At 34.8% G+C, this 13,006-nt stretch overlaps 1 protein-coding gene across 1 annotated transcript in view; it reads left to right on the top strand.

Moving 5' to 3' along the window:
• The first annotated feature begins 347 nt into the window (after nucleotides 1-347).
• LOC143228019 (lysosome-associated membrane glycoprotein 5-like) overlaps nucleotides 348-13,006 on the top strand; it is a 29,920-nt gene continuing 17,261 nt past the window's right edge. The window contains exons 1-4 of the mRNA XM_076459366.1: nucleotides 348-883; nucleotides 4,121-4,233; nucleotides 7,385-7,448; nucleotides 12,352-12,476. Of these exons, the coding sequence (XP_076315481.1) occupies nucleotides 856-883; nucleotides 4,121-4,233; nucleotides 7,385-7,448; nucleotides 12,352-12,476 (330 nt within the window). The 5' untranslated portion in view covers nucleotides 348-855. The remainder of the gene's footprint in view (nucleotides 884-4,120; nucleotides 4,234-7,384; nucleotides 7,449-12,351; nucleotides 12,477-13,006) is intronic.

Raw genomic sequence — 13,006 nt, 5'->3', positions numbered from 1 at the left:
GCAAAGCTACACGAGGGCTATCTGCGCTTTGTGTTTTTCTTATAGCAAAGCCAGATCTGGCTATCTGCTAAGCCCATGGAGGGGAATCGAACCCCAAATTTTAGCGTTGTAAATCCGTAGACTTACCGCTGTACTAGCGGGGAGCTCTGCGCTAACCGTCCCTAATTTAGCAGTGTAAGACTAGAGGGAAGGCAGCTAGTTATCACCACCCACCGCCAACTCTTGGGCTACTCTTTTCCAACGAATATTGGGGTTAACCGTCACATTATAACGCCCACACTGCCAAACTCAATATATTATTTAGAGTTTAGTAAAACTAAATATGGTAGATATCAGTGGAAAATGAAATTTTATTTGTGTGATATAATTTGATAAAACTGAATACAATGCACGAGATCTTCGAACTATAACGTATAGTTGGTGGCTAGCGTAGATTGCCCTTGTGCAGCTTTGTGCGAAACTAAAAAAACAAACAAACCCTTTTGCCTATTAGCTCAAAATGAGTGAACGTTGGTGCAGATATCTCTCATGTCGCTTTGTGCGAATATCTCAAACAATAAACCAATCTGAATAAAACAATAAATGTTGTGTGGATCCCAAAAAAATAAACGTTTTAGTAGTATATTTCTAAAGTAAAATTTGTGTTTTGTATTAACTGTGCAAAAATATTATAACACTCACTGAGTGTTCTACAAATTATGTTCTGACGCCTACGGTCTGCTACCGAGAATATGAATATGCTCTTGTTTCGAGAGTGGAACCTTTAGTAGATGCACTTTCCACCCACGAGAGACTATTGAACGTGTTCTTCTGTTACTCTCGTATGTTGCAGGAAAACTGTCGTCTTACGCCATTATGTTGACTTTGTCGTTATTTTTTCAAGGTAAGCTAAATACGTTCTATAAATCTTTCTTACATTTGTAAAATTGACTGTACTCATATGCTAAAAGATTAAACAATATACAAACGAAGTGAGTTTTCCGTTTTCTCCTTTTTTTTTAAGGGATACGCATCACATTGACTTGGTTGTTAACACGCCGCTTCTTGTTTCAGTCCTTGTATCGATCGGATGAGAGCCGACACAAATAACAGTAGGAGAAATCTGGAACGTTTTTTTAAGTTATTGTTATTGCCTATTTCGAGAGTCAACGGAAATTAGTTTTTGTGTTCATTTACACAAACGTTTTTTACCTCATCGTATTTGATTTATTAAAGTTTAGTTTAAAAGCTAGCAAAAGACTCAGAACTGTGTATCGAAAATCTCTTGTTTCGAAATAACATTTAGAATTTTCCCAATCCGTAGAATGTAACAATATTGTTACGTTTAGAGAAAGGTCTTCCAAGTTGTTGAGTATTTTGCCAGTGAGTTAATTTTACCAGATTGTTTATGTGTTTTAAGTTGTTATTAATGTAATATTTAAATAAATTCATCAAGTGACCTTTACACTAAGGAGAAATTGTTTTTATTTCATCTGCATATGGAGATCGTAAAAAAGGAGTAATTATGATAATTCGTTCAGTAATATTCGTAAATCGTCACTGTTGACAACATACGTATTTCAACTGTTGAACATATTAGACTTAAGGTTTAGAGACATTATGAGACCTATTGATCCATCTTGGCTGTTACACGTCCTAAACTATCTTAAAAAAAACATTTCAGCCTCTCATCATCCAAGGTATAATTTTATTAACCCTTTTATTACCCTTTCCAGCATTTCAATTTCTTTTCTAAGGTAAGGAGCCCAAGACTGACACAATATTTCAAATGGCCTAGCCAATTACCTGTATATTGAAATTACAACATCTTTAGACTTGTATTCAGTATTACTGAAGACACAAAATTCATATTTACCCTACCACTAGCAACACCAACACTGTTTGGATGACTTTAGAGACTGATCAACCATTACACCAAGATTCCTTTTATTTTCTTTTGTGACCCTGTTAAGGTTAATCCCATCCAAATTATACTTATAATTCAAATTATGATAACCCAGATGCATTATCTTGCATTTATAATAATGAAATCCCATCTATCATTTATTTGACCAAAATCACTAATTGGTCTAAATCCTTTCATAAATCATTAGCGTCCTCCTTACAGCTAACAACATCCAAGACCTTAATACTGTTTGTAAGTGTAATTTATTGACCATTGTTTTTTCTGTGTCATTGATGTAAACGAAAAAAGAGCAAAGGTTGAAAAACTGAACCCTGAGGTACCTCACTTGTGACATTAACCCAATTTGACAGAACTCCATTTGTTACAATCCTCTGCTTTTCTCCATCTATCCAATTTGATAACTTACCTCCCACATCTCTAGAGATAAGTTTCGTTACAAGCCTTTTATGTAGCACCTTTTGAAATGCTTTTAGAAAATTCAGATTAATCAAATCTACGCATTTACCCTCGTCTACATAGGCAGTAACCTTTTTTTGTTTCAATGCCAATCGGGATTGTTAGTGGTGGAGCGGTCTTTTGTTGGCTAATAACCCTAAAACCCGGGTGTTGATACCCATGGTGGGCATAGCACAAATATGATAGTCCATCGTGTAGCTTTATACCACACAAACAAACAATGACAATCAATTAATCCTTAATGGCGAACTAGAAAATAATTATCCTGTAAATGATAAATGTCAAAATGCATTTTGACAATAATACTATTTAGGTATGAAATATATTGAGAAATATAACTAGTAATATATAGAGAAGAGCAACATTCATATCACCGCTCATCAAAAACATCAGAACAATTATTAAATTTATTATTTTCTCATAAATCATAATGATTGAATAAAATTTATATTAAGTTCTTAAAAAAATGGGAATGTTTGGTTTGTTTGGATTTAACCACAAAGCTACACAAAGAGCTATTTGCACTCTGCTCACCACGGATATCGAAACGGGGTGGGGGCGGGGGCAAAAAGAAAATGTAAACCCTTCTTCTCGACCAAGAGGAATTGGAATATTGGAACGTTTCATATTTTTCTTTCCAAGATGAAAATTGTATGTCAAGGTTATGATGTCTTTGAAAAATTCATTTTCACTATTGTATTTGTCAAGAATGTATTTCGTAGAAAGTCGAGACGAGTATTGTGGTGATAATACGATACAGTGAAATATTCCAAGGGATTTTTTAACGATTTTTGGACGACAAATTAATTTTTATTTTACGTACGTAAAATAACTCTTTCAACTCACCTCCCTCTGACGTCAATCTTTTGGCATTGACGTCAGTGATTTGATGGACAGTAAGTCTGTAATTGATTACACTCAGTGACATGTGCATAAGTTGTCTCCGAAACGAGAGACCCTGCAAGAACAATAACCACCATGCTTTTTTAACACAAATAATTATGCACTCTTCAATGAGCAATCACAGGTGTGTATTTCCTCAGAAAACATGTGAACAGGTAATTTTCGTAGCTACTTTTCAGGGATGTAGCCAGCTTAACAGAATGTGTATGTGTGTATTTCCTCAGAAAACATGTGAACAGGTAATTTTCGTAGCTACTTTTCAGGGATGTAGCCAGCTTAACAGAATGTGTATGTGTGTATTTCCTCAGAAAACATGTGAACAGGTAATTTTCGTAGCTACTTTTCAGGGATGTAGCCAGCTTAACAGAATGTGTATGTGTGTGTTCCCTCAAAAATCAACATGTGAACCTGTTCTTCTGAACAAAGAAGTTAAGTGATTTACATGAACGTGTTTTTTGTAAACAAATAAGTTTTCTAAACGTTTTTAAAATACTAGAGTGATCGTTCGAATTAACGACCCCTCAATTACGCGGCTACGACCCTGTTCTATTCAAGAACATTTATTAACTCCATCGTCTCACTATTGATTTAGGGAAAATGTTCGTGAAATCCCAAATATTTAGAACTTTTGACAAAATTTCAAGTTTTCAGAGTTTTTTTTTTTTTGAAGTATGCGACAATCTTTTCCTTATGTTCAGCACAACATGTACGTAAAATTATTCTATGTCCAACAACCAAACTAGGTTAACCTTCCTTTTTTGATAATTATTTTAAACCTTAACATGAGCACAGAAGTTATAAAAATGTATCAAATTCTCATTTCTGATTCTGTTTTTTTTTTTTTTATTCATTTAGTTGCAACTGCGTCAACCTTTGTGTACCATGAACTAGAGCAGCCACTTCGGTTACATGGAGGGGTTGATAACCAGTTGTTTGCTACTGATAGTATTGGAGGACCAGATTTGTTAGTAAGTCTCTTTAGGTTTTCTTGATATAATAAAAGTAAACATTTACAACCGTGGTGAAATGGAATGAAGAAAATTCTTACAATTGATAATCCAATGCAGTTCTATAGAAAAGAACAACAAAAAATGTAACAATAAAACAGACATAAAGCCGAGCAAATAATTTACAATAAAACAATTAAACACTTATTGGTCAGTAAAGTATAGGGAAATACTGCAGGTTACTCTTTAACTCCGTACATTCATTTTGACCAGTCACATTGACTGGGTCCCACTGTGATAGCGATAAGTTTACGGCCTTACAACGAAAAAAAATCCGGTATTCGATTTCCCATGATGAAGATAGCAGATAATGGAATTTGGCTTTGCTTTAAAACAAACAAAAATTTCGTTGATAAAGCCGATGTGAGAAATTACTGTATTACTAAGCGAAACAAATCTTTGGCTTTTCTAATTTCCAGCTTTATGTGTAGTAATAATTTGGACCCCCAATGGCACAGCGGGATGCCTGCAGACCCACAATGTTAGAAATCGGGTTTTGATATCCATGGTGAGCAGAGCACAGATAGCCCATTGTGTAGCTTCATGTTTAATTACAAATAAATAAGTAATAATTTGGGCTATTTAAAATTAGATATCTCCATTTAGTACATAAACTAATTAATCTTGCAAGTGCTAATATGAATGTTAGCTTTATATCCTAATTCTTCGGTTAATCAATGAGACATTGTTATTTGTGATATATACCAACTATAAATAATAATGGTAGTGTAAAAGCCAGATAGTGTAAGATAATGTTATTTAACATTGAATAAATAATGTTTAGAATGAAATGAATGTAGTAGTATTGTATTTAGTGTTTCGCTCAGTGGTTCCGTGGTAAGCTTGATATCTTGCTAATATGATGCCAATATTTGTGGTTTAATTGGTACACTATAGATAGCCTATTGCGCAACTTTCCTATATCTCTGTGAGGTACTATTATTTTATTTCATGTCCACTCATTCTCTATTTGAGGGCAGTGTATCCTGACTGCACCTAGTTTTTGTCACTTTTCCAGACAGAGATCCTTCTTGATTACTTTACGTACTGTTACCTGGGCCACGAGAAAAGCTTTTGTAATTACGTTTTGTGTTCGTGAGTCCTTACAAAATGACGCATTTTGCTTATAACGGCTGTATCACGACTTGTTGAAGGTCTCTTTCTGGATAGACCTGGAACCCAAGTTGATTCAAATTCCTTTGTTTTTCTACGACATGAAGTCTTGAAATTTATAAATTCAAGATATGAACACACCTTCTTCATCTAAGTGAAAAATATTTTGTATTGTGTTCTATGTCAACGACACTGAAACAAACAAACATAATACCTGGTGTGTATCTATAAAGTTTTGGGTATAAAAGTGATTTGGATGATGAAATGATTTTCAGCTGCTAAGGTTTGAGATATGTTTAAAAATAATACAAAGTGCTATAATACATTTATATAGACATCAATGAAACTTTCTTGAAGGCCTGGCATGGCCAGGTGGTTAAGGCAGTCGACTCGTAATCTGATAATCGCGGATTCGAATCTCCGTCACACAAAACATGCTCACCAGCCTTTTCAGTCGTAGGGGTGTATAATATGACTGTCAATCCCACTATCCTTTGGTAAAAGAGTTGGCAGTGGGTGGTGATGACTAGCTGCCTTCTTACAATGCTAAATTAGGGACGGTTAGTGCAGATAGCTCTCGTGTAGCTTTGCGCGAAATTCAAAACAAACGTTTTTGAAAATTATTTAAACCTTCAACCTGCTTACAGTCATGTAATTCAGACTGTTCATTTTCATTGATTTTATATGAAATGCTGTGGTTTATCTATCAGCAAATTCTCGCAATATTTTAGCCTTCAGTGGCTCAGCGATAAGTTTGTAAAATTATAATGTAAATTATCGGGTTTTGCTACCCGTGGTGGGCACAGTACAGCCAGACTGTGATATATATGTATCTTTGCGCTTAAAAAGTGACTCATTATTTTTACGCAGCGTTTTATTGAAATCAAAATCCATCATGAACACTTATCTTATGTGACGTGCTTTTTAAAACTCACTATTAACAATTGTGTGTGCGTTTTGAATTTCACGCAAAGCTACACGAGGGCTATCTGCGCTAGCTAGTCATCACCACCCACTGTCAACTCTTGGGCTACTCTTTTACCAACGAATTGTGGGATTGACAGTAAATTATAACGCTTCTACGTCTGAAAAGCTTTCGAACCCGCGACCCTCAGATTATGAATGAGCTTCCCTTACCATCTGCTCATACTGGGACTTCTTGAATGTAAATAACAAGAGATAATTAGCAATTCATAGTTACAATTTAACATCTGGTTTCTTCTTCAAGAAGCGAAAAAATTGTCTAGCATGTTTTTTATTTTATTTTCATGTTCTGAATTTCGCGCAAAGCTACACGAGGGCTATCTGCGCTAGCTGTCCCTAATTTAGCAGTGTAAGACTAAAGGGAAAGCAACTAGTCATCACTACCCTACCGCCAACTCTTAGACTACTCTTTTACCAACGAATAGTGGGATTGACCGCGACATTATAACGCCCCCACGGCTGAAAGGGCGAGTATGTTTGGTGCGACAGAAATTCAAATCCGTGACCCTCAGAATACGAATCGAGCACCCTATCTATCAGGCTATGCCGGACCCACACGTTCTGTTCAAAATCAAACGCAGTTTGGGATGATAACGATTATAATGAATAATGACGTAAATGGAAAAAAAATACATCTGCGTAAACTGTGAGTTTATAAAGGTAAATACCGAATGTATGTGTGACATATCACAGTGAATTGATTGGAATAGTAGTTATCGTACCCGAACTGCGAATCCGAGGATTCGTGGCTCGCGACCCATTGCTCCAAAAGTTACTTTGGTACATTAAGAGCACCACATGAGCTACGATTAAATCCCTTTATTTTATGAGAGAATAGTAACGTAAGAAATGGTGGTGGGTACTGTTTACTAATTGCCTTCCTTCTAGTGATTAGTCTATCAGTTTACAATTGGGGAAGGAAATGCGAAGATAGCCCGCGTGTAGCTTTGCGTAAAATTATAAAAGAAAACAGCCAACAGAAATACTGTTTACAAATGATGTCTTTATATTCAAGGAAGATGATGTTGCTTTGACAACCAAGGACACCGTATCACCACCATCACGAAGCACCCCTCCAGGTAAGTAAACTCCAGGTTCTCGTTAGTGTTATTTTCAATTTGAGATTGGTGCGGTTGTTTACCAGTTAGCATTTATGTTTGTTTAGGTTGTGTTTTACTTCCAACCAGACAACTAAATGATTTGAAGGTCTTCGGTCAAGTGCATATTATTAACAGTTGCTAGATTAAATATACCTAATAAAATGTTTCGTGCGCGTGCGTTAAATTGTTCATTTAGCAATAAAAACTTTGGACGAAAGCAATTGATTATACCAACGTTCGTTTACTTTATTGTAAATCACTTATCAGAAAGAAAAGACCTAACAAGACTGCTTTACTATGAAAAAAAAAGCAAAAAAGATACAGAAATTCATTAAACTAACATATGCAGACTCTGATTCATAATCATAAACTGCTTTGAAATATATTCTAGATCTCCATTCACCAGCAGCAACCCTTCTTTGAGCTTAATAACTCAAGGTGAAGGAAAATGCAGTAAAAATATAGGAAACAATACTCTTAAAGATGTCAGGGTAGCCATAAACTTCTGAAGTAATGAAGAATCAACAAAACTTCTCGTGTCAAATCTTGAGAACCTCCTTCAGTATGGTGCTTAGTGGTATAAGGAGACATTCAATTGTATTAAACAGCAACTATCTGGTCCATCTGAGGCTGATTCAAGTGGACATGCTTCATACAAACTGCTGCTAGATCTAAACTACTGATTAAATATATTCAGGTATGTGATCCAGAATGGTTCAACTTTTTGATCTGTAGAAAAGTTGGGAAGACATTTTATCAGATACCAACCACTCAGGTAAAGAAAAACTAAGAAAAGTGGTGAAGCTGTAAAGTTTCATCTTCGTAATTAACCAACTGACAGCTAATTTGTCGTATAGAGTACACTCCGCCACTGACAGTTCAATGCAAACTTGCCGTATACAGTGTACAACTTGAAAAAATTCCATGCGCATTTAGATCAGCCGCAGTCAATGAGATAAGATATAATAACTTATGAAAGAAAGTGCTTTATATTTACTTATTAGACCTTTATCTCTCGAGATAATCTTTCTCGTTTTTAACATTCTGTGAAAGCTGGCAGTGAAACAAAATATAGCTATGGAAAGCTTTCTCACATGCAACCACTTGAAATTTATATTGGGTTATTCCACCAGTACTATATCTGTGAACTGACAAATATCAGAGCTAAGTGTCTCGAAATTCTATCTTCATTGAAGTTGACAGTTAGAACTACAAATCCAGATGAGTGAAATAACGTCTTTCGAAGCATCAGAATAGTTGTAAAGGATGCTTAGATTCACTACAGGGACTTTTAATGCGGAGTTTTGTCAGTGTATGGTTGCGATGCTGTAACTATTGTGGATACACAGTAGTAGACTTATTAAGATATTTTAACTATCAGACGAATAGTTGGTCCGTGGTACAGGGTGTCAGAGTGATGATTTGCTCTAGACAGCTTACCCTGAAGGTGGACAAAAAAAACCAGGATTCCTCGTGATCCATGCTTGTCCTGGTAGGATGGATATCTTCTGGTACAGAGAAGCTTACCATTTCCCCCATGGTTCACATTTTTGCTCGTTACTATTGGCTATTTCCCTTTCTAGGGTAACAGCTCTGATTGGCAGAGTTTGCTCATCAGTAACACACCTAGTCATTTTTTGTTTTTTTTGAGTGGACTTGACCAAAGGTGGGGTTTTGTTACTCTGACTGGCAACAGCCTGGAAGTTATATAGAGATCATCCCATGTTGTCTCAAACTCGCCAGATGTCATTCTACTTTGGCAAATCTCAGTCATCCTTTCTTCCCTTGGAATGAGATTGATTCTCAGGAGTAACACTCAATTTGCTATTTTGAGAACATTAAACATCATCTGATCTTCTGAATCTTCATTTACAGAAACAAATTAAAAACAAGGGCTTTTGCCAAATTAGAAAAAAAAATGTCCTGTATCCAGGAAAGAATTCTGTACTCGGTGGCATCTCTCTCGTGCAATCATCTCTCTTCAATGACAAACCTCCTTTTCGTTCTTAAGTACTTCTATTTGCAGAAAATATTATTATTTAACGGAGGAGAATTTCTTTAAACTCATATGATACAAGTCTAAGTCATGATAGTATACAAGTTAGTAAAAATAAATCTTCCACAGTAAAATCCTTTTGCCGCAGCACCAAAATTTACCCTTTCTACCTAGTTTATGGGATTGTTAGGTATTAAGTTTTCTTTTTTTCAAAAAATACAACATAAGCTTACTTCCTAACAGGAGTATCAGCGTCATAAATTATGAAGCAATACATAATTTAATTAAACTGACCGAGTTTAAGCTAATAAATTGACAGATTGACAATATGTCATACATAATGAAAACAATATTTATTTACAAAGACAAGAACACACTATACTTACTTGTATTAGGCACTGGATGGTTACCTTTTACTGTGAGTATACTAACAAATTTTCTTCCCACGACATGTGTCCGGCATGGCCAGGTGGGTTAAGGCGTTTGACTCGTAATCTGAGGGTCGCGGGTTCGAATCCCAGTCGCACTAAACATGCTCGCCCTTTCAGCCGTGGGGGCGTTATAATGTTACGGTCAATCCCACTATTCGTCAATAAAAGAGTAGCCTAAGAGTTGGCGGTGGGGGTGATGACGAGCTGCCTTTTCGCTAGTCTTACACTGCTAAATTGGGGATGGTTAGCGCAGATAGCCCTCGAGTAGAACAGTCTACAGTTACCTGGACCAAGTGTTATGCAAAGACTATATAGCTTCAGAATAAATGATTTTTTTCCAAATTTCTCTACATATGGACGTTCAACAGAGTACACATATTTTGACAATGAAGATGATTTTTACCAAAATTATGAAGATCAACGGGTTCCCGGTGTTGGTAGATACTGATCGTGTCCTGCATCGTTCCAACCTGTACCTTGTGTCCAATAATGATGACATATTATTAAGCATACTATATAATTTAATGGTGTTAATCTTCTATCATTTATTTACTTTTACTTTAAAACATTTAATTGTACTCTGATTTTAAAGACAAAAAACGTTATTTTTACGAATTGCAGCTTTATTTTATCATTATGAATAGAAATATAAACAACCATTTTGTTTTATTACGCAAAGCATAGTTGAAATATTACAGTAATAATAGAAAATTAGAAATAAGTAATTTTGAAAGATTTTACCCATTTCATTCTTAAGTTCACAACTGTAACATTAAAATCAATCCAAAATATACAAGTTTTCACAACAAAGTATTTGAAAATATTCCTGCTTCTAAAAAAGATCCCCTATATTTCTTTTCAGTTTCCATTCCGTTACTTTTTAACTTGAAAGCACTTAATTTTAAAAAAAATGAATTTACCTAAATAATTATATGAATATTTTTTGAGGGAATGTGCCAAAAATGGTGAAAATATGGAATGTATTTTGTGAAATCATTGTCAAACTAAAGTTGTTTGTGCTAGACCACACTTCCAAGAAAAATTGTACTTGGCTACTAAACTAGGCTACTGAATCTGCTTTATTTTGAAGCAATCACAGGTCATGATACCAAGATCAGTTTGAAACAGTTATTAGAAACTAATTAAACAGCAAAGTATTATTACAATGAACAAAATAAGATGATTAAATTGAAGAATCTTCATTAGTCTGTATCGATAATCAAAGGCTGTTCCTCAAAAGATAAGTTATAGTAAACCGTTTAATGGAGATGAATATTCTAAGCTAAAGGCAAAGTAAAACGTTGTGCTGATGTTGACTTATGTGTAGTATATACTATGTATATATTTTAAACTTACTTTACCAGATTATTGTTCCTTTGACATATTTAAAAAAGCAAAATTAATGTACCTCAATTACTTATTTAAAGTCAAAATTTATTTTTAAGACGTTATGAAAACGTTTGGCAACTTCTCATTGCTAATAGGCCTTTTTTATAATTTTTATTGTTTCAATTTTATGTATATACATCTCACTTTCACGAGCTAAAATTTTAAGTTGAGTGGGTTGCGATACTTTTAAATATATTGTTGTAACACTGTTCATTCTTTGGCAAGTTCTTTTTAAGTTACCTGACGAATACACATCAATGTTCAGTTAACGGTAAGAAAATAAATTACTGTATTTCATCCTTTAACGTTTCTACAAGATTGAAATATTGTAAATTGCCATCATCAGGTGTAGGCCTATGCTAGAAATGGTGTTTAAAACTCCTATACCAAGTAACTCAACAAGTACGAGAGCAAATACATTTCAAATACTTCACGACAACACATCGATTGATTCAACTCTATATCTTGATATAACTGTCTATATTCAACTGATTATGCATTTTCTTAATTATATAATTTATTTATTATCTAGCTTTGGAACAACTTGGCATCAAGCTAGAACTTCCTAAGCCTATCATTATGATCCGCAGCTACTTAATATATAGCTTGTAATAATATCTACAATTTCATTTTTATTCCTTAACTTATAGTTTATGTTTTAAACCTGTTGTATAATTCATATTTTAAATATACCTAAATTCCAACAGTAGACTGTTAGGATTACAATATCCGGTTATTTTAAAATATCACAGTGTAGTTCGTTTAGTTTTGGCTAATAATTTAAATAATGATGTCTTTTTTTATGAGAAAATAATTTGCAGTATTTGAAAACTGACTGACTAACATATGCCGAGTAACGACCCCACACAGAAGTGATACTGGTGATTATGTTGAAAGCGTCATCGAAGGTTGGGGTAAAAAATGTATAATTTTCACAACCTTACGGGCTGTATTCGAAGAAATTTAGTAAGATGTAGAATGAAACTAGATTAAACAGGTACTCATTTGAAAGTTGTTGTTTTTTGTCATTAATTGCATTTCTTATTTTGCCCACAATTCTTTACAGGTCTTCCCAAACAGCCAGCACCAGAATTCGCTTTCCCCGTGTGGGATTCAGATGGAAACCTTTGTCTCTTGGGCAAATTTTCGGCAACTTTTGCTATCACTTATACAAGTCAAGGAGGAGATCAGGTACGGTTGATTATGAAGAAAAAAGTGCCACTAGAGCTTATTTCTTAAAGCGAAATGTCCTTTTTCTATGTTTCCCTTCTGGTACATCCTCAAACAAAACAATTATACAAGAACTTAAAACTGTCACATTATAACGTTCCCATGGTTAGAAGGGTGAGCATGTTTGGTATGACGGGGATTCGAGCCCTCGACCATCAGATTACGAGTAGAGTGCTCTAACCACCTGGGTAGGCCGGGCCTTAAGACAAAGCATCAGACCAAATTATATCAGCTATATCAAATGTCTTATGAGTCCAAAACTTACTCATCTAATCATTGTAGGACTTAAGTTTGTGCTCAACTTAAGTCAGGTGAATAATTCAAGGATAAAAAACCAAAACCAAAAACAATTTAAATAAAACTGATGTGGTTGATCTGTCAGAGAACATACATGTAGCAGCACAAACAATCAGATGAAATAGACTTTCACCGTTCTCATAATACTTTAATCTGCCTAGACTGACTAAGTATCAGTTTGATGACTTATCTTT

This window comes from Tachypleus tridentatus, chromosome 1, assembly GCF_004210375.1.
Source record: "Tachypleus tridentatus isolate NWPU-2018 chromosome 1, ASM421037v1, whole genome shotgun sequence".
NCBI classification, from domain to species: domain Eukaryota; kingdom Metazoa; phylum Arthropoda; class Merostomata; order Xiphosura; family Limulidae; genus Tachypleus; species Tachypleus tridentatus.
Note: the sequence above shows the minus strand (reverse complement) of the source record. Positions and strands in the feature narration are given on the sequence as shown.